Below are 23,741 nucleotides of genomic sequence, written 5' to 3' on the forward strand. Positions count from 1 at the left end.
TGGCTTCATAAAGCTGGTTTAATATTGTTGATATTTCACTGTTATTTAGAATTTGATGCCTTGATATTAAGTGGATTTATATAGATATCTACATCACTAGCATACATTTAGCGGTTCAGGCAGTTCAGTGTTTATGGGAGCTGGTAGGCCTTCTGAATCCTTAGGTTGCTATGACTGATGTTAACTAAGTTGAGATATCATATGATATTTGGCATCGTTGTTATTATATTTCGGAAGTTGGTTTATTGTTATTGTTTCAGTAATTTGTGTTTAAATCTTATGGTGCAGTTGTTATAAATGTTTTATCGTATTGTTAATACTTACCTTGTTCGTAGCCCGTACTCTAGAGACATTTTTACGTCGGTCTTCTGCTATCTGACTTCTTAAGGCCTAGGTTGACCTTCGGTCCTTTCAAAGAAGGGTGGTGTGTAACGGGATTGGTTTTAGTTTCTTAATTTTCTGTCGGTTCGTTTCCTATTTTGTTTACCTCTCGTTGTTAGGCATATGTCTCGCGATGTTTAATTATAGCCAAAGTTAGCACTTACCGCCTGTTCTGTCTGGTGACTTGTGACACTTTGCACGCTTTCCTCGTTTACCAATGAGAGTACTTTGGGTCCGAGATTATTTAGTCAGGTGCGTTCGATTCGGTCTTCTGATTGGACGGTTATTCGGATTTGTGTGCTCGGAACTTATTTATCACGCCGTGTTTGCAGGTATGTTCGCCGCTATTACGATTGACTTCGTGAGCCGACGGTCACATTTCTTTCCCTCTCTTATTTAGGTATAACTATGGTGGGTGGTCGTTGATAAGCTTTATATGCATGGGGGTTTATAGGAATGTAGCGGTATGAGGGTTGGGGGGACGGTCTCAAAGAGTATTTGTGTACGTCATGTGTAGAGTGCCATGTCAATATGTATGTGTAGTCGAACCGCTGCGGTAATTGTTTACTTTTGTTTGTTTATGTCTATGTAATAAACGTCAATATCAGTATTTAAACGCCTTTGTTCATTCTTCTAATAGCCAATACCGTACTTAACATCATAACTCAATTCGAACCTGGGTTGATCAGTACACACATGTGCGCGGAGCGGGTGCACGCGTGAGTTCACCCCTCCCGTTACACATCTAGTAGTCAGCTGGAGTGATATTACCAAGTACTATACCCATAGAAATAATCTGACACTGCCTTGACATGTACTGCTTTTGCCACTTGAAACACATTTCAAGATGTCCAAAATGCACTTTCACTATTCTCCTATCCGGTATTCTTAAAACCCTTAACAAAGTATCAATATCTACTCCTAAAATACACATACATCGTACCGGATCCCACATAGATTTGTCTGCTTTTGGGACAAAACCCGATTCGATCAAGTCACTTTTGACCTTTGAACTCTGCTCTTCTAACACAGCTCTACATGTATTATGACACAGACCATCCTCTAAATACATCAAAAACTGAAATCTGTCACCTCGCCATTTCGAAATCAATGGCCTAGTTACTTTAGTAAAACAGTAAGGTGCCGTTGACAAACCGAACGGTAAAACAAAAAACCTAAAATAGACTTTCTCTTCACCAAACTTCCAGCAAAAACCAATTAAAGATACTGTGTATGTGAGGGAAACACATCGATGTGATGGTACGCTGAATGGATATCAAATTTTATCAACCAACCTTGTTTTTTAATAAATTTTAGAGCTGTTCTAAGATCATCGTACTAATTCACCATCTTAAATCTAAAATTAAACGTTTCTTTCCGTTACTTTGTACTGATACAGTCAATGGGTTCGCAACCGATGGAATAGTACTACACCGCTCTACTAGCCTTCGCCTCTCTAGATCTAAAATAGCTGACTCGACAAAATCTTTATTCTTTCGAAATTTAACGGCTTTGAATAGAATGGTAATTTGTAACCATTATCAATAATATCTAACACAAAATCTGAACTTCCTATAGTTTTCCAAAAACCAATGTTCTTTCAAAGCCGACCCCTCACTACGATATCTAACCGGCCATGTTCGTACTCCTAAAAATCATAAGTAAACATAGCACTTGAGTTGGATTCCTTACTATTCTCTTCACAGTCATTTACTTCATCAAACCCACCATGAATAGTATTATACGTATCTTTGATTGTCTGCTCTTCCTTAGAATCCGATTAATGGATTTCCAGTCCGTGTTTTTAGACACTCCCTCCGGAAATGCCCGAATTCACCACATGCAAAACACCCCCGGAACTGTACCTCCTCCAGAACTTCCGAGTTAAACTTATATTGTTCCTTATTTCCTTCACGTTTCCATATAGTATCTTTCTCTTCCTTTAACTTCTGCATTTGTTTGGATATATCTTGAGTATTCGTCCACACCGATAACCTAGAGTCCAAATAAGTACGTAACTCACGTTTTTGTTCCTTCAAATGCGCCAAAAAATTATTTAATGTAGTGTCCTCCTTATCCGTAGACACATCACTTCTTTCTTCCATTTATAGTGAAGAATTAATTGGGAACCGTAAAATGTATCCCGCTACCTGAGTCGCCTGAATGACTAACACAGGTATATCGACACGTGTACGTTCCCGTATTTTCACAACCTGCACGTGCAAATAGGCGCCACCTATTGGCGTAACATATCACGGAGAAAACAATTTCAACCTAATTCCCCAGTCAAACGGTTGAAATTATATTTCCTTTATGGTTTTATGTTTTTGTTATGATTGTAAGATGATTGTTTATGTTTTTGTCATACCTGGTATTGCGAAATGAATACATTTGTGAACACGATATTTTAATGAATCTGAATATTTAGCTGTACCACTATCAGCGAAGGAAACACATATTCTTACCGATTTATAGGGGAAACTGAACATTTATAAAAGATATATATGCGATTTCAAAATCAGGACAAATGTTGCTATGTATCATAAGTTGCTTTTCAAAATTAATTCTTCTATATCGCAGTACTATTGATTAAATTCATACAGTATTTACAAGCATCGATTACACCTAAATTGAGATAACTTTTGAACACAACCACTGGTAGGTTGACATATTTTCTAATGTCATTTCAAACACCTTTTATTCACACCCTGATAAATTTACTCGCTTTAAATGATATATAAAAAAGATGGCTTAAGTTACCAACCAGGATGATAATATTTTATGTATATATCTGTTTTAGTCCCTACCAAATCAAAGGTAAATATTATGTTATGACATTCATTCAACATTATACAAATATTGAATTTTTGTAGGTTTATATGAGGAAAAACCGAGGGAAATATCTCATTTCAAAGGTTTAACAATTCCTCGTATTAACCTACAAAACGTCAATATTTGTTTTGTTATATGAAACGATAACCAAAGGGTTTGTTTGGATTCCTTAACTTAAGGATTTGTAACCAAAATGTCACAAATGAAAACAATTGAATGCAGCAGTTAAAGATGCTCCACCGCCGACAGAGTATAAATGATATTCATCATTTGAACAATAATTGGTGTTAAATCGTGTATAAATAGGCCTAATTAACACAAAAAATAATACAAAACAATTTATTTCGCCTGTGGTGCATGTGCAATCAGTACTTCATTCCATATAGAATAAAGTGCCTAGGAATTTTTTTGGGATACAGTAAATTAATTTTCATATTTTTAACTTGAAGTGAAAGTAGAAGCTCAAACTTTTCAATGATGGTAATAGTGGTAAGTCAGTAACTTTTGTAATTGAAGAAAAATACTAAATCGTCTGCTCCTGTTTTTGATAGTGAAAAAACAGCATTTGTCAGCAGTGGAGCGTCTTTAAGAAAGCATCCTTAATTTAATATTTAAAACTGTTTAAGCTGTCCTATAGAGAATTTGAAGTTAAGAATGTTCATGAAACATGCTTATTGTACATGAGGTATATGAAGTCCATTTTGTTTTGTTTGACTCTGAATAGTAAATCATGATTTTCGATTTGCTCTTACGTTAATATTATAACCTAATTTATTCACACTTTCAGTTATTTGCATACAAGCACTACGATTAAGTGTCTTTAGGCCTTCTCATGATGAGTTTTTATTGGTTCAGTTGTCCCCCTTTACTTTTTTCTCTGTTTACCACTTTATTATATGACTCTTTTTCGTTACACATACCTTCCTTCCAGTAAAATACTTTCCATCGACTGAGATTGTAATCTATCTAATTGAAATTAGACTAATTGTAATTCCGCATCAATACAAGCAATACAACAATTGGAGCGTAACGTAGATCATCGAAGTAGAGCGTAATTACATGTATGATTGTAATTATATTGGATTGTAATTATTATATTCAAACACTACATTCCTACTTTGAGGTGCTGAATTATTTGCTCTAAAAGGAGTATCGCCACATTTAATTAGGCTGCTTGTTTCTTGTGTTGGTCAAATAAAAATAAATCTTTATAATTTTCATAGATTACTTTTGTATCCACATATCCATAGAGGGTGTTTAATTGACATTATGTGTGGCACAAGAATGAATACACCATAATTGTGTCACATAAAATAAACATTATGTACTATCTCAGTGCTTAAAGTATACATTGTTAAGATGGTAAGGAGAGGTGATATGTGACTAGCAATTAAAATTCAGTATGTCTCATCCGTTTTGATTGTCAATCTTTAACTAATCACATTATTCTGCTTCCTATTTGTACAGATCGAGTATATGCTTAGCATACCGATATTTTTAAATCAAGCGCAACATGGGTTAACTCCCTTAGATTATTCCTATATGTATCGTAATAATTTAGGTTATCCAATCTTACATTTACTGTACAGTATATCTTATAATTTTAATTGATGTAGACCGATATAGTTATTCGGTGATTGAATATCTACTAATGGTGGTCTGGTGCCGGGGATACGGTGGTCTGCGGTCCTTACATTACACGCCGGACACATGGGCGAGTGGATTATAAAACACAATAACATATCCAACAGCCTTCACCACCTTTGGTAACCATGGTGTATGTCCTCTTATATTACTCATAATTACTACACAGGGAATGGAAAAAATAACATATTTATTGAAGAAAATAATATATAAAATCTATATTGATATATAAAAATAAACTATGTAACATTTGATGATGCTGACTTCAGCCGGCTACCTGTAGATACAATTCTTAGTAGTATGGTTATCTACATCTTGGATAGGATCCAGTCCCTGTGGTATGAGGTCCTGGCGTAGACGGAGGGGCCGACCATACAGTTCTCGTTACCCCATGACACAGCTCCGGCATGTACCCATGTACCATCAACTAAACACTGGAGGGGACCGCCGCTGTCACCCTGTCACAAACAATGCAAATACTATTTTACCTTTACTATAACTATCAAAACAACTTTGTTTTCAAAAAAAAAAAAAAAAAAATTGCTTTTATATTTTTGTTTTAATTTTATTTATTGCTTATCATATTATCCCATATTCGTACATATATACCATGGGGCAACGATTAAGATGATAGTTAAACCTTGCACGACTATAATAAAAAAAAATGATAGAATCTTAAAAAGGTCTGTCAGGTGAACAGGTATATCTCAACCGAGTGAAAGATTTTGGCTGGTCAACCCGAAGCTTGCCGAGAGCTGACGGCCAAAATCTTTCAAGAGGGCTGAAATTAATAGTATCTTACATGATTCTTTTTCTGCCATACTTAAACGAAACATGATGAAAAAACAGTTGTATTGAAACATTTCCAAAGCGCCGCCATCATAGGAATGTCGCAATGCGTGAAATCAATGACGTCGTCGATATTAGATACCACATGTAATGATGACGTCATGTCATTGTCTAACGCGCGGAGCTGTCTTTTCCCTATCCCGGTAAAAGATAGAGTTATCTTTTCCCTAGCAACCGCGGGATTAATCTGACAAGAATGAGAGAAATACTAATTCTTGTTTTAAATCTATGTAATAGTTAAGGAAGGATATCAATGTTGCATTGTTTGACAGACATCTGTCAGAAAAAAAAACACATAAATGAATCAATTTTCACAGACCAGATGATTAAGTGTTAGAATTGCCGATGTATACTTACATAACATGAACCTTTAGGCTCAGAGTCCGTACAGATCATGTCATCAGTTACTGGATAGTTCAAAATAATGCCGGCCTGACAAGCAGCATTGGTAATAACGGGTGTCTGCAGTTCTTGGAGAATTCGTGCTGAACTTGATGGACCTGAAAAACAGAAACAAGTCAGTGCTGTTAGATAACACGTGGCATTCATGATGTTTTGAAACTTTACTAGACTTTGATGATGCATATGTTAAGTCATTTTAACTACCAGAGTTACTTCCCCTCATTTCACTAGCTTCAGTACAATCGCGACATCTCGGAGTAATTTCCGTCAATCTTCGGAAATATATCACCTCGAGGTGTTATATTTCCGACAATTACCTGAAATTGTTAAATTTCCGAAGATTACCGGAAATTTCTTCGAGGGGATCCGATTGGCTTCAGTACTGACGGAGTCAAACAAGGGAAGTTACTCTAATGGATCAGAATGATGACAGAAAGTAATTTTGGTTAATTGCCCCCAGTAAGTAACATAACAAATTTAATACTTTTAGTAATATTTGATTTCTTCCAGCTACAATATAATGATCATTGAACATCCAAACCTGTGACATTATATACCTTAAGATAACTTATATTTGGTTGAACATCCAAACCTGTGATATTATCTACCTTAAGATAACATGTATTTAAAAATTACCTATATTTGGTTGATCATTATCACCTGTGACACATACACCATCACCTGTGACAAATATATACGTACATGTAACTAAATGTTACTTATATTTGGTTTAACACCACCACCATCTGTGACACATACACCATCATCTGTGACACATACACCATCATCTGTGACACATACACAATCACCTGTGACACATATATACGTACATGTACCTAAATGTTACTTATATTTGGTTTAACACCACCACCACCTGTGACACATATGTGATATAACAAACTCACTTCTATGTCAACCATTCATAAACCAACTTTATTTCACTTACCTTTGGTTGCTCCCCAGCCAGTGACAAAACAGACGCTATTCATCAGATCCATGTTGTCCTCTGCAAGACCTGGTATCGGTTGAATGTAATCGCCGTACTTTATCTTCCCTTTCAGCTTGATAATTGAGATGTCATGTAAAACGTCTCCGTCATAACCAGGGTGCTGTAAAGCAGTACGTAACGGTAACTATAAGCCTAGCCATCAACCATGTTATACATTATCATCATCATCATCACCATCATCATCTCATCATCATCATCATCATCATCATCATCATCATCATCATCATCATCATCATCATCATCATCATCATCATCATCATCATCATCATCATCATCATCATCATCATCATCATCATCACCATCATCATCATCATCATCATCATCATCATCATCATCATCATCATCATCATCATCATCATCATATCATCATCATATCATCATCATCACATCATCATCATCATTTGATAATGTTTTAAACTGTTTCTCAAATAGCATTATTTGATTATTTGATTGAGCAATATAAAAGATGCTTTCTTTATTAATTAAATAACGAGTTTTATACAAATGCGGTATTTCAACTATTCAGTTGAGCCAAATACGATAAAGCCGATTATAACCCGGGTAAAAATAGCGAGTTTTACATTATAAGTAAAAAAATAAATTATCTCGAATTAAAATTTCTCGGTTGATCTTACTAAAAGTACACATCTATTGTACCTTTTTTTGTCGTGTAGTAAATTTTCGCCACCTCAATTTTGAAACGCAAAAACATGTAAAAACATTATCCACGTGAAAGTAACCATTTTTGTTCACAGTGAAAATTAAGGTGGGTATCCTCTTTATACGGCATGGTTTATATAGCATTGCCAGAAACAAGATGGAATGAAGTATTTTTTCAGAACTATACGATGAAATGAATGCATTTTAACATAGATATTTTTGTCTACTACACACACAGAACACTTTCCACATGTTTAATATTCGAATATTGCTTTACCTGTATGATTGAAGCGACTTTCATCTTCTTTTCACCTCTTGTCTTCTTTTCATTCTTTCTCCTGTCGTAATTTCCAACTATAACTTTGAGAGCCTTTTTTCTTGAAAAGAAAAGGAATACGGTTAATATGCCTCATCGGATCGACATGGATATGAGTCTATTTACAGAGGTTATTCTCTCCCCTGTTTCTAGAAACATTCACGCATCTTCATTTACAGACGATGGCTCAAACCTACACCATAAGACATAAAAATACTATGCCTATATGATAATTTGAAAGTTAATGAAATTTTAATGTACATATTACTAGAAACAAACGTATTTCGGCGCAATCAGAACTTTTCACAAACGTGACTTTTGGACATGATGATTATCAGCATTTGCGACATTGACGAAACTTACTTGGCACGGTAGGTACAATGGGCCGCAGTTAGAATCGTTTTCTCGTTAAGGATGGTGCCACCACACATAAACTTATTCTTGTAAGTAAGAGTGACCTGCCATGGCCAAGCGTCATCCTCGGCGTCTGTTCCTCCCACTATGTTAGGGGGTAGGCCTGGATCGGTGCCTTCGTCCTCTTCTGTAACAAACACCTTGTATTATGAAAATATTATCAGCAGTAAAAACGACCCTAGTTTTTCAACTTTGGAAAATTCCTTGACGTTAGTTGATGTATCATGTGTCATATAAATTACGGTCAGAATTTTAACTCACGGAACATTCTTAATTTTGTTTAACTTGAGTTTCTCTATATGGATGCTTACATGAATTACCGTTTAAGAACACAATTATGGAAAGTTCTTAAACTTTCTTTAATTGGAACGTTATATAACACTAAGTTCTATTTTTTTTGTAATGCCGGTCTCACTACTTCATAAATTTTACACAAATGCACATTTCTATGGAGTGTTACGATTTGGAGTAACTTTTTTGCCATTTTGATTAAAAATGATTTGAATTATTTTAACTAGCTCATGATTTCAGATTACTCGGCCTTGTTTTGACTTATTTCCATTACATTGCATTTTATGATTAAAAATAGCATTGATACTTAGTAAGTAATGATAAGTATCATAAAGGTTTTGTTAAATAAGGCATTTATAGATCTGAAATGCAGTTAACTTTACCTTGGAGTTTGGCACCTGTAACCACCCCGAAGATGGCTAGAGCAAGCAGAACCAGCCGGGAGTCCATATCGTCTCTGAAACGCTGCCAGTTAGTATCTCTACCCATATTTATAAGTTTTCCTCGAACGTCCCACCATCTTTGCCAGAGGCAAGTCATGTTCGATTCTAATGCTACGTGACCATGAAGGTAGACTGGCAGTGTAAACAAATTAGATGGAATCTTTAAAGAGATCGTGACAGAGCCTGACATTAAAGCTATCGTCACCTATTATATTTATATGACCTTCAGCTACCATTCGGTAACAGATTATCATCACAAGTGGATAAAATTTAATCGGCCGTACAAATCACATTGGGAGAGGTGGACCTGAATGACCACCTGCATTAAAACAACGCTTTGTCACGGCCATAGTGTGCTTATACCTAACAGGTTGCCGATTGCCTAAGGTCCATTGACGTCAAGTCATTTGAACAATCTTAGAAAACAAACATTTAAACAAGGTTTTACGACGTCGTAAATATCAAATGCCTTCTCATTATCACACCTTACCTAATTATGCATGTTCGTCATTAGAGAAGTCTATTCTTTGAGAAGAACAATACAAATCTGATTGATGTCCTAAGGACACTTTTTGTTATCATTCATATTGTTTCCTCAAGTTAATATGTCAATTTTAAAAGGGACACCTTTTGTTATCACTCAATGTAATTTGCCAACTTTAAAAGGGACACTTTTTGTTATCATTCATATCGTTTCCTCAATATAATTTTCTAATTTTAAATCCGACACTTTTTTGTTATCATTCATATTGTTTCCTCAATATAATTTGCCAATTTTAAAAGGGACACCTTTTTGTTATCATTCATATTGTTTCCTCAATGTAATTTGCCTATTTTAAAAGGGACACTATTTGTTAAATGGCTTTTTTTAAATGGCCGAGATTGTATGATAATCGACCTACTATTACGCCACCTTTGTCTCGATTTTACAGTCAACAAGGTTGACACGAAGTTGACATGCATAGAGAATATAAATCGCTGGCGTTGATTTTGTTAGCTGGCCTACGTCTTCTATCAGATGCTGCAAAATTGAATATAGCTTGATAGGGCGTAAATTTAGTACTCAAATGTACAAATGAAATATAGGTAAATTTGGAATTTTAGAACCCTCTTAATTTCAGATTTCGACGTCATTAATCATGAATATTTACTTTGGCTTGTCGCAATTACCATATAATTTTATCAAGCCAAATTGAAGTCTATGTGGGTATACCTCACACCCAAAACATAACCGTTTTGGGTGTCAACATAAAACAGTTGTTACCCATTGTTTTTAGAAGATAACCGCTTGATCGTTGTTTGAGGTATAACCGAAGTGACGTTTGCCGCCTATATTTTCAGGGTTTCCAAGAGGTTATTTTTGGTGACTCAAACTGGCTGTCGTCTAACTCGGTGATTCAGCTTTCGAGACTTCACTAAACATCGTTTTTTTTTTATGTTGTTTCTTTTTTAGAATTTTTTGTAAAAATAATTCTGTATAACTATCACTCAGGTTTACCTTATTCTTATTTTGGGTCACTTGATGCATGTAACTGGTTATGTCTTCTAGATTTGTTTTGCCGAATTATGAAATATTTCTTAAATGAGTATCTATATCTTGTGTCTTTTGAGCATTTCTTTGCGATAACAGTTAGTTAAATCATTAAAACGTAAAGAAATACACGACGTTAACATTGAAATAAAAAGTAAAGTAAAAAATAAATTAAAGATTTTTGTCATCTGCTTTAGGTTGAATCGTTTTAACAGTCAAATTTTATACGCCAATAATTAAAATAAAAGGCTTGACCATATCACCATATCTGAACCTTGGAAGCAACGCAATGAAGCTCTATAGAGTTTCAAAAGTGTTTTGACTACATTTTTGTTGTTGATTGTTTAACGCTGCAAATGATTATAAAAGATACAGTTATTGGTTGACAGAAGTTAATCTGTAGGTATCTGTACTGTATTCGATTCAATAAGACCCCAGAACGTTTTGAAAATTGAAACAATTAAGGATCGTTCAATAGGATCAATTATTGGCTACCCTATTGTACAAATTAAGCCATAAATTAATGTACAAAAGAAATTAAATAAGGAAAGCACTGCCTTTCATATTTCTAGACAGCATTAAATCGAAGTTAGTAGAATTGAGTCTGTAAATGGGGCGATGGGTGATTACGGGGATGAAGGCTCTTATTGGGTAAAATACGGTATACGCTGTTTATGGTTACCATTTATGTCCTACAAATCCTCCTTTCTAATCAAACAGAGCACAACAAACGGTATTTTAATGCAGATTTGGAGCATTTCGAGTTATCCCTAACGGCAAACATGCACCAATCCTATTGTGAGGTTGAGATCTGTTCACGTGTCTGTCTTTCTAATAAACTACGCATATATAGTTGGCGACGCAATCGATGGTATTGCCATCCACAGACTAAATAATAGTATTCAATGTTTAGTTTGTCTTCACATACCAGTGGATGTAGTGTTCTAGTCACTAATCAGATCATAACGCTAACGCCATTGAAATTTTAACACCTTGTTGTTGCCATTTGGAAACAGTGACAATTAAAACACTCAGACATTGTTATAAAAAGGTAATTTACATCATAAAGTTTACACGGATAATTACACTCATGGAGGTATGTCAAGGCGATAACGATATTTGAATATCATTTAAATACCTTACAGATATTGACAAACGATTTAAAATAACGCCAAAAATAGAACAGTTTCTCGGAACAGCCCTTTTCTGATAACGATTACGGTGGTAAAACCTTACATTCAGGCAACAATATTTTATTAATGATTTGGTAGTAGTGCCATAAACCAGGTTAGGAATATTCGAGGATTTCAGCATGTTACAAAGACGCTTTGTATGTTTTGCTTATTGTATTACCTAACGAAACAGTAGAAGATATACAAGATGGCATGTGAAGAGGTAACGATTTTTTTTGTATTTTGCTGTATAAAAAATATTAACATAAAATCATACGATATTAAAAAAAGAGTTGAGTATATCTAATATCTTTTTTATGAAGTGATTTTATTCAAGCGTATGTTAATAATTGAAATGGAGACTCTATTCATTTATGTGTTATGAAAATGAGAATTAACATTTCTAGAAACTACTTCTTGATAAAAGCCTTTTGCGACAGACAACACAAGGCATCTCAATGATCGTGAAATTTAATACTGTAGGGGATCTAAACCGGCGAAACTGTATTTAAATTTTGGTATATTCATTTTGAAATGAAGGTTCCTGACATGAATTCGTCTATCAAAACCTTTTCGCAGAGAAAAAGAAGACAACCTTTGTTTTTTCATGATCCAGAGTTGTTGAAGCTTTTCCCTCTAAAACCTGTACAATAGACACACAATCCTGCGGTGAAATTATTTCTTTTCGCAAATGAGCTGAAAGAGAAAACACACTTTATTGTGAACATGAAGTTAATTTATCTTCCCACACTATACAATGAAGTAAAATTATGCTTCAATCCGGAGAGTAAAAGTGTAGAAAAAGACCAGAAAATGGCATAACGACTATGAAATCAATAGTTTCTACCATAATGGGTTTCAGAAAAATCACAAATAAATTATACATAATATTTCAGCACATGAAGTTTTCATACAGTTTCAGGACCCGGGGGTACAAACCAACAACTAAGGATAATATGACATTTGGGATGATACAAGACGATACATAGACAATAAACCCTCATGTTAATGGTTGGTACGTTAATGTTTTTCCAAACCGGGAATTTCGTACACATTAAACATATCAATTGTTGATAATGGTATTTACCTTCAATTCATAACAATAAGCAGACAAAGCAGGTCGCATGAATAGCGATTGAGTTTCTTTTAGTGTCTGAATGAATGTCCAGAACACAAGATAAAACAAAGCAAAATGAGTACGTGAAATAAATGGTGGGTTATATCGTAGCGTGTCTAGACGCACATTACAATCCATATACCGTATTTTACGCTTATGCTAATATTTCTTTTATCTTACCAGGTTAGGTAAAGCTAGAATGTACAAGTATATCTATCATTGATTATTAATTATCAAATTATTGATACCTCTAGGTTCATTGTTGAGACAAGTAAAACAATAGTGAAGTAACGTACAAAGAACTAAATAAACTAGTTGGCAGCAAAGATTATAATCCCGCCAACAAAATCGACACCGATATTCATTTTTGTCTGCCCACGTGAACGGTGCGTGTATGGATCTATTGACGGTACAATTGAATAAACGGGTATGCAAGTAGCAATTTGTTAGGTATGCACTGTGTGCTTCTTGACTTCCTGGTTTAGTCTGTACTGTGTAAATAAATCATCCGCTGGGGAAAACTCTAATTTATCAGAGAATGGCACCCGTACTTATGCATTATCCGCTGGTGACAATATGTGCATGCAACCTTGTTTATCAAGACATATCGAGATAAAGTCATAAACTTTACCTCAATATAAAACACTTTAGAATGCATCGATTGACTTACGCATAAAATATTACTATACTTGTGTGAAGTGACCAGATAATTTGTTCCCATGCAGGGCGAAAAAACTAATAGGATTATTTAAACATTTTTGACAATACATTACATAATTCAAACAATGATCACATTTATATAATTAAAATGAACACTTTTTGTCTTATCACGTTGAAAATGAATCCGGAATGAACTTTTCACATCTAAATCGCACGACCAATATCATGGTATATTTTATGTTAATGGTAATATGTGGAAATTTGTATTTTTATTATACTCGGTTAGGTAGTGTTGTAGTTATAATATAAACATCTTGAGATGGTGTTCATATGTAAGTAAACAATCGTCCCTGTCATTGTATGATTAGTAAAACACACATGTATGTGTGACACATACGTGCACACATAAAGCAATGCATGTAATAAAAGGAAATAATGTTAAGCATGATTTAGACTATAGATGGGGATCGGGTTGATCAGAGGACACTTGAATTCGAATACAAAAGAGGAATGGGTGAATACGTGCATTCGTTTGTTCATGGATAATTGACGAGAACAACCATTTAAATCTAGTTAAGTGTTGTAACAGATAGGTAAAATATAGTAAGGCTAATATGGAGTCATACCATGCATATGTACATGTTGTCTGATCATCTATATGTCTTACTTACAACTTTTATAATTCTTCATTTTTCTTAAAGCTAAAAACCTAATACTTATCTTCATAAACTAGTATATTCTAGTGGAAAAACACATTATTTTCATACCATAGAGGATTGTTTGTCAATGATATGCAGTCCTTGAAATCTTTTAAGCATAGTAAGAAACAAAGTTAAGACATAATACGTTACAGAGCGTTTTTAAACAAAAGTATATAAAGTATACTGCAGCACACAATGTAGAGGGTGTTTAAGACTACTAGAATGGACAAAGAGTAAATGGAACAGCAAATCGTCTCCAAATTTTATAATAGGACTTATGTTCATCTTCATTAGGCTTCCAACATATAAATGGATTTTCATATTCAGTTACAATTAAAATCGGAAACGCATGTAGATAGAAAGGGAAGTTATGTCATTTTCATATATTATTATCGGCAAGGAGTAAATATTTACAAAATTTGATTATTAAATATATTCCAGGGGATAAATTTCATCTTGCAAAATTGAGATTTTTTCGCAAATGAACAATATTCATAACATGTACGCTGAGTTACATTTCAAACTTGTCTATTCATATGAAGTTAATTTCATATTCCAGTAAGTGATACTTGATAGTTTATGGACACTTTTATCACATGAATGAAAAACTATAAAAAAAAGTAAATCAATGTCATCAAATATGTTATAAACCTTGATATTCTTTACAGCGGTATGGGAGCGTGTCTAGTGGGTATGACACATGTTCAGACGAAAGCCTACCAACAAACAAAGTCAGGTACTGTACACATGAAACTTAAATAAACATATTTAAACGGTATTATTATTGTAGCACTTGTCATACTATAACCGCAACGAATAATAAGGGAAAATATACTTTAATATACTTTAATACTTTATTTTTACACCAGAAATAATTAATATACTGATTTATTTATGATATAATGAAGTTCAATGGTTAACTTTGAGTGCGCTGTTTGTGTTTGTTTTATTAGGGATGTGCACTTCTTAGAAGACTAATAACATCTTACATGGGTCTGTCAAGTGGACAGGGATATTTCAACCCGAGTGAAATATTAATTTCAGCTGGTCAACCCTCTCTGCAAGCCTCAGGTTATCAGCCAAAATCTTTCCAATAAAAATAATAAAGTGTTCAATGTACCATTAAATGTAAAAATAATGTAACAAAAATGTATAATTTCACGCATTAATTCGTATTATTTTGATTACCATGAACCTAGTAAAGATTTACATTAACACTTTGTTTGATATAGCTAAAATGCTGGCGCAGTGATGATTTAAATAAAAACAATTTAAGCAAAAAATGGGATAATTTAAACTTTGGCTCTCTCAAAGCGAAAATAGACATATTTTCAAAATGTCTACCAAATAGTTCATTTATTAAAGTAAATTTTATTTGTAAACTTCTTTGATCTATGTCGAAACGAGACTTCAATGGGACAGAAACCTCAGAGGTGTGGATCCTTAACGCAATTGATCCTTTCGGCCCAATTACTAAAGGTCCATGAAATTAATTGTACTTCACAATATTGTTTTGAATGCTGTTATTTTGCAATGATTGTTCTCATTATGTATTTTAAACATCGTTCTTGTTATTATTATGACCATATATCTTACGTATTGTGAGTGTAGATATGAGCTATGACACATTAATAGACATTAAAACGTTATTGTTGTTGTTGTGCTGTAACTTATATCTTAGTATCTCAATATGCTGTAACTTATATCTTAGTATCTCAATATAAAGTCTTATCACCACTTGTAGATATGTTATTAAAGCTATATTGGTAGCTGAGTGACAAATTCTTGATTTTCACATCTTTGTCACATAGAGTTAACATGTCATTGTAATTATCTTCAGACTTTTATGACTATAGGATAATGTTGATCCTGATATTTGGCCATTTTACCAGTCATTGTTTGTCTCTGATCCATTTAATACGTCCCGCACTGTACCGTTGCTTGGATACAAGTAGAAAAAGTTCTTGTTTTTAAGGCGGCATATTTCCCTACCTTAGTTACACATAATACCGCAATGACACCTGTCGGGACCTTCAGTGTTCGATGTATAGATTAAGTTCTCGTTTGGGTTAAATGATTTATTGGTGTCGTGAAAGAAATGGCTATATGTTTCAATCTTACCTGTCCAATGGTGTCGCTGACTTTGCTTTTTGAGATAAGATCTATAAAAAGGGGAAAAAAAAGCTCACATGTTTACAACTAGGAGTGGGTGGTATACAACTTAAGTAAACATATACTGTAACATACCTTAAACAGACATGGACATGTATGAAAATTGCACTACCTTACATAACGAACACATGTTTAGACAATATAAATGGTGTTAATAGTAAGAATGATATTTGGTATACGATTAGAAGTACCGACATATTACCACCAGCCCTCCAACTCTTGGTAGATTTCGAATCCAATTTTGGGAGCTACCAGTTACCTATGATCAGTGTTTTTTCTTCGGGTACTCCGGTTTTCTTTCAACATAGGAATCACGCACACCCTTGAATTACTCTAATTGTTGACTTATCAAGCCAAGTCAAACCAAGTACTTGTTACACTATTAAGAAAATCGTGCAAACTTTAATACCCTTTTTATATAATGCCTTTGAACAACCTTTTTTCAGATACTGGGATACGTTTGAGATGGACGGCCCAGCAGATATACGGAGAGGAATTAGGAATTATATAATGGTAATCCGTATCCTGAAAGGAGTGGCATTCGTGACGTTGTCTTTGTCCCTATTACTATGTACTGTGTGCCAGAGGTTGACATTGTTATCCCTAATTCCTCACGGTAATGTAAGTCATATTATAACGGTCAGCATGCCTGTCTTTTATTAGATACCTATTGACTTGTTACAGTAATGCATTGGAACCTCGATAATCCGAACACATGTGTCTTCAGCACAAATGCGGTTGAATTACGAATTTCCGGACTGCGAAATTAGGATTTCTTAGTCACTACACATATTCATTTCCTGATAATTAATTCCGTCCAGATTGTGAGTTATCCGGAATACCATCGTCCGGATTATCGTAGGTCTACTGTATAACCAAATTTCAGACAAAGAAATGGAATGTTTTGTATTGCATATCAGCAATATAGAATGTTGCATTCTCCTACTAGCCGGAACTATTTGATATGGAAATTCTTTTGTCGTCACTTTTCCAAACAAAGTTTATTCGTATAAAATAAAGTATGGTTAAGGTTGTTTTCTGGTGAGGATTTTGACGTGAACAAAGGGACGTAACTCTTTAGCAACATTTCTATGACGTAAACCAATTTTTAAAATATTTTTGGTTATTAAGGTGTTTACTGTGAAAAATAAACTAAATATGATGTTTCCATGAAGTCACAAGTGTTTATTTTTAGTTTTAGTGAAGAATAGTATCATTTTACGACATATCGTATATCGGCGCAATGACCGGAAATGTAAACAATGTCGGTCGAGTTTTCATGTGTGTGGTGAGAGTGACGTCTATAGAGTCAGTCATTAGGAGAATAATATAGAGTCAGTGCACTTGTAATGTGACACTAGAAGAAAGATAAACATGAAACACCAAGATTTAGTTTATCGTGGAACTTTAGGCCTAATTAATACTTAATAGCAAACTGACTGGTGACTAGACGGACAGACCAACTTGCAGTTGCAGTTGGGCAGTCGAGCTCAAGATTATAAACTTGACAGCTGCCCTGGAATATTGAAAGAATGATCATGCTGATAATTTACGACAGTGTGTTTGGTGATACAGTTACGGAAAATGAGCCCTGTCTTACATCGATTTCACGTAACTGCCTCTAAGTACTAGTACGTAATACTGACTGACACTGTTCAGAATATCTTACAGTCTTAGGCTAACAAGACGTTATTCAAAGTGACAAGATCTTCCAACTGACGGCAGTAAATAAGGTACATTCTAAATGTAAGTACATTTACATTTTTATTACATTAATTATAAACGCAATTATCAAATGCAATATATTAACAATGTGTAAAACACTTATTCTATAGCTAAAATATTGTACATTGCACTCAGGTAATATTCCCATCAGCCCCTCCACACATGTACAATGTGCACACATTAATACTCATTTATCAGATTTCAGGTCTATGATTTATAAATGATACTAGGTTAGGGTATTAGAAAAGAATGAAAACTTGTTCATCTCTGTTTTTTTCTGAACTGATATTGTTGTAAATTTTTATGAAAGTAACAAACCATATTTCTTTGACACATGAAAGGCCTAATGATATACATCTGTACATGTATGTTCTCATATTTTTGTTACAGAATGGCTGCAGGCACATCACAGTATTATTCGACTAGGAACCACTCCAGGAGCAAATTTGTGTTCAACATGTGTGTACAAGAGGAAATGAAAATTCTGTGACCAAAAACATTTTCAGTTTTGGTACTCTAACAATTAATTTATCATAATGGTGTAAAATTTTCTTGGACATGTGTCATACACATAATGTGAAAGAGGCATATATACCTGGTGTATGTTATCGGGTGAAATTCTATTATGTGAAATAAATCAATAATGCAGTATTGTGTTAGCTTCTTTCATGTTGGATATATAGACATGAACTGTACATGTGTAATATAAGAGGAGCAGACAAATACATGACAAGACAAGAGTTCCAATCTTGGATCTCAAATTTATAGATAAACAACTGTACCTTATACCGATACAGAACCATTACACATGTATAGGAATAGTCTAGATTAAATTTCTTATTCCTGCCAATGAAGGCAATTTCTGGTGCAAAATCTCTAATATATAGTACCTTTCACATACAATGTACATATATAAATTTATATATTATATATATATATATAAATAAAAACAACAACAAAATTTCTTGCTAGCACTTGCTTGTTGTGTCATGATTGATGGCTCTTTATATATACCTGGTATATACTTGTTAGCTGTAAGGCGGAGTAAATTAAACATGCAATGATTAATTATTTATGTATAATAATGAACTGGATACAGAAGTCTGAAGCAGATGTGAAATGGAATTCTAATGATTTATAATTTTTTTTACAACTTATATTCACTATTCACATATCATATCTAAAATGGATATTTCTTTTCCGACATTTACATAGTTATGGCATTACACCATTCATTCTTCTTGTGAAAACAATAAAATGTTAAATACATATAGGTGAAATTAAAAAAAAAAAAGACATTTTTTATTAAATTAATTTATTCAACATACTTACATAATTGTAGGTATGTAAAATAAATATGAATATTATAACTAAGACCTGTACTTTGTGGTTCTGTCAGTCATGTTAAAAGTGGCAAAATTTATTATTATATATGATTCTCGATGTCCTCTATTTGTATCTGAAAAACAATATAAATTTTGAAAAAAATTAATTAACTATATACTATTACTATTTTGGAAGAATAAAAAATGTTTGTTGCAATGTTTGCATTAAATTGGATGCACCCCAAATGAATAGCAATGTATTTGGTAAATCGGGCCAGGGGAGATAACTCTGTAATTTTTTGGTTTTCTCTTTTTTCATCATTATTTCTAAAATTTCAACACTAACCTATTATTTTTTTTCAAATATTTGTTCGTTTAGGTCTCTTTTATCATATGAAAAAAATTGGCGAAGATGTATTTACAACAATTTGGATAAATTTTAGTTTAAATGCTAAAAAAATGTATTTAAATCATGCCATACATAATCAATCATACCCGGATGAAAATAAGAAACAAATGGCAACACATGCATTTTCATTTACAATTTTTTGCTCAAACTTTGTCAATGGACATAGTCATGAATCAATTTGAAGAAGAAGAAAATTAACCTGATACTTATATTTTGTTTATTTTAATAATTATTGTTCATAATTGAATTTTTCATGGAAAATTGATGAAAAAAGTTTAAATAAGTAGACATTTTCAAGAAGCTATAGAGAAAAAAGAAGCACACCAACATATATTTTTTATTGCATTTTTTTGTTTGTCAATAACCCCTCTTTCAAAAAAGTCATAAGAAAAACAAAATGTATTTACAAGAAATTTTTGACCCTCAGCAGAATACATCCTTAATTTCGTCGATGAACAAGGATTTTTGGTGACTTCTTAAACAGAGGATGAACTATGTGTTGCTGTCAATAGATGCCGTCTCATTTATATACTTGAAAAGTCACATTTGCAATGGCATGACACTTGTACACGTACGCTTGATTATAAGGATATTATTCGGTTTTTTGACCAATTTCAGTGAAACTGAAATAAACAGATATGCAATCATGTCCAGGCGAGGTATTCCGATGCAGATTTTATATTCCCCTGAATAAGATAATGACTAATGCCTACATTGATAATTCATGAAGTTGGTACTATCGCAAAAGCTTATCAAATTTTTTGTGAAGTTCCACTAGGCACACTTATTTTGACCATGGCGATCTCTTTTTGTGCAATCACAGATATCCATTTTCTGATGGATCTTGACGATTGTAGCAACTTTAATGTTTGTGACTTTACAATGCAATACAATCCATTATTTCATTCTAGAAAATATCCCTGTTTACAAATAGATATTTTCTCCGAAATTTCAAGTAATCGGCATGAAGGCACTAGAGGATTTCCAGTAACTGCAATGGGTATAAGCTTCAAGGCTATTAGCTAGCAATGCTTTGGGATACCATTCTACAATAATTGTTACCAAAGTGACAGACAAATAGATTATGTTGATACGGCTAAATTCTTTCAGATAATTTGTACATGAGGGAACAAATAATGTTCCATGAAGTAATTTAGCAAATATATATTTGATCTCAGCTAAAATGATGTTATCATAATTAACAGCCGTGATAAACTTTCTTATCTTCATCATGCTTATGGGATGTAGTTTCAATAGGAAAATATTCTCAATTCCTTATAAGAATCATAATTACCTGTGTAACACGTTTGCATTTTTTATTACGTTTTTTTAGTGCCGATGTCGATATAGAAGTTTCTATCTGAAAAAATTGACCAGCTACATAAAAAATCTATCTTACATACTGTCACAAGTGGCCGTAACAATCATGATAATCAGCTGCAACCAGGTTTGACGTTTTCGTACATGCAATACGATCTCTTATTAGTGATCCGAGTTACAATTTCATAGCATTAATTAACATCTTCCAACCGTTTACCTAAGATTTTGGCGCTTTCGGCTTTACTATTGGTTGTATTAATATTATCCAAAGCTCTGATGACATCTTTCGATGGCGTTTTCTATTATTAAGATAATTCTCGAACTATACAATACAGTGCTCGGACATGAAGATTTGTAAAGAATTTGTATTTCTGCAAGTCAAATTGATAACAATTGTATGCGAAGAATAACAAGATATTGATTTCGATGAATGTATCTGATAGCGGTGATCCACGTTACGTAAGTATTATCAGAGTGACTCATGAAGCTTCCTTGGTTTTGCCGTCAATTGTAGGCTATTCACTCTCGACCTGGAATTTTATCATTTCATCCGTTTGGATTACAAGCTCCAGTATCACTTGATTTGCAGTCCATCCCGAATACTCTTCATAAGATGTAAATAATTCTATTCTCTGTACATTTTGATGTACAGATGTTGTGTCCATGGGCTGAGCTTGCCTTATGACGTGAGGCTGATAGAGTGAAATGAATAACAGACCTTCTTCTCAGAAAATTAACTCCAAGTACGATTTCCATTCTGTAAAAAGATCAGACTAAAGTAATGCTGGGTAACTTGTTCATTTTAGCAGCTAGAATCCATTCAATACGTTTGAATCCTGGATGGTTCATCTCGACAACGACATTCATGGATAGTTGGACCGACGAATTGCTGCAAGTGGAATAGCAATAAAAGCGTGTCATAAATGTATCATTAGATTCCGTTGAGATATGGAACCCGGCTCTGCATGATTAGTAATCCATCTGGGAACGAAACATCGGATAACGTTAACGGCGAAAAGTTTTCGCTGGAACAAGTGATGGAAAACAGTTTGTACAACTGTGTCATTCTCTAGTAATTGATCCAGATTCCCCGTACAACTTTCAACCAAACTATAAGACTGGAACTCCTTTCTGTATCCTGAAAGCAAATAATGATCGACATCATCGAATAATGAATTTCACTATTGGAAACTCGCTTCTTCAATTCCAGTATATATTTGTTAATGAAGTGCGTATTCTCATTAACGCCGGTTTGATGACAGCGCAGATATCATGCTGATTTGGACCGATATTTCACAGTGGGGATGTTTTATGAATTTACACATATTATTTACGAAATAACGACAAACGAAGTTACTTTCCAGCGTTGTAAAAAATAACGTTTGGGTTTATTCCTCCACAACGAAAGTCATATTCCAACGAAAGCCGGCCCGAATTTATCATTGTGAATCTTTTTGACACCAATAATTCGCACTCATGGACAGTTTTTATCCGCTAACCCCGTTCCTTTCCTCTTTTTCCCTTTGTTGTTATTTCGTGTGTTCCTGCTCCCCTTGCCACAATCCGGAGAAAGGGTTTTCATTCTCTGTGACCATGTTCCCTCTCGTTTTCTTCTACAATGACACTAATATCGGAGAAGCTCCCTATCACAAACCCCCACCAGTGTCAATCTTCACTAAGTATCTTATGTGTAACGTGGGATAGCAGGTGCCCTTAAACCTTCTAATTCACTACTGTAATTCGGACTTCGGTTGCCATATGGCGAAAATTGGACGAGTCAGATGCCTGTTTGGCTTTCGAAGATGTTCTGCACTTGTAGAAGTGATATGAAAGATAAGCAATCGGCTACTGGGAAGGAGTACGAAATCATACGTCACCACGACTTGTAACACAGAGTACGGCGACTTACATATTAATAATGGATGTTAATAAAGGACAATAACAACATTCGACGACAATGAAAGACAATGGTCATTCGCTCACGAAAAGGGAATTCGGTGTCATGCTCGACAAATTCTTTTTCGCAATCTTTTTTGCGATGCTTGTAATTGCAAATATTGTGTATGGTGTTTATATCATTTCTGTTTATAGTTCAGAACTAACTATATCTGAGTCAGGTAAAATATTTATTACGGGGACTGTTTAAAAAACAAATGTATTGTATTAGAAACCTTTTTTTGCGTATACACCTATTCTGCTGCTTGTTTTTTTTTTCAAATATATTAAACCAATTTAGGAATGATATTCATTTGTTGTTGTTTACTGGCATGTAAACTTTGCATTATGTTGGGCAGATAATTTAAATGAATACGCGTTAGCGACGTCATGTTGAAATATCTGTAATCTATAAATTAAAAAAAAAAAAAAA

General features: G+C 33.9%; 2 protein-coding genes across 2 annotated transcripts in view; one reads left to right on the forward strand and one right to left on the reverse strand.

Moving 5' to 3' along the window:
* Positions 1 to 5,030: 5,030 nt before the first annotated feature.
* On the reverse strand, positions 5,031 to 9,322 carry LOC138321008 (chymotrypsin B-like). Its single transcript, XM_069264379.1, has 6 exons — positions 9,182 to 9,322; positions 8,457 to 8,634; positions 8,055 to 8,154; positions 7,055 to 7,217; positions 6,064 to 6,206; positions 5,031 to 5,315 (listed from the first exon to the last, which is right to left on the reverse strand). The coding sequence occupies exons 1-6, from the start codon at positions 9,285 to 9,287 to the stop codon at positions 5,166 to 5,168; spliced, it is 840 nt and encodes a 279-aa protein (XP_069120480.1). The 5' UTR covers positions 9,288 to 9,322; the 3' UTR covers positions 5,031 to 5,165.
* A 2,386-nt stretch (positions 9,323 to 11,708) lies between these two features.
* The window catches only part of LOC138321011 (chitin synthase chs-2-like), a 51,425-nt gene continuing 39,392 nt past the window's right edge, over positions 11,709 to 23,741 (forward strand). Inside the window, 1 exon segment of the mRNA XM_069264383.1 lies at positions 11,709 to 12,167. Within this exon segment, the coding sequence (XP_069120484.1) occupies positions 12,153 to 12,167 (15 nt within the window). The 5' untranslated portion in view covers positions 11,709 to 12,152.

Source organism: Argopecten irradians, chromosome 4, assembly GCF_041381155.1.
Source record: "Argopecten irradians isolate NY chromosome 4, Ai_NY, whole genome shotgun sequence".
NCBI classification, from domain to species: domain Eukaryota; kingdom Metazoa; phylum Mollusca; class Bivalvia; order Pectinida; family Pectinidae; genus Argopecten; species Argopecten irradians.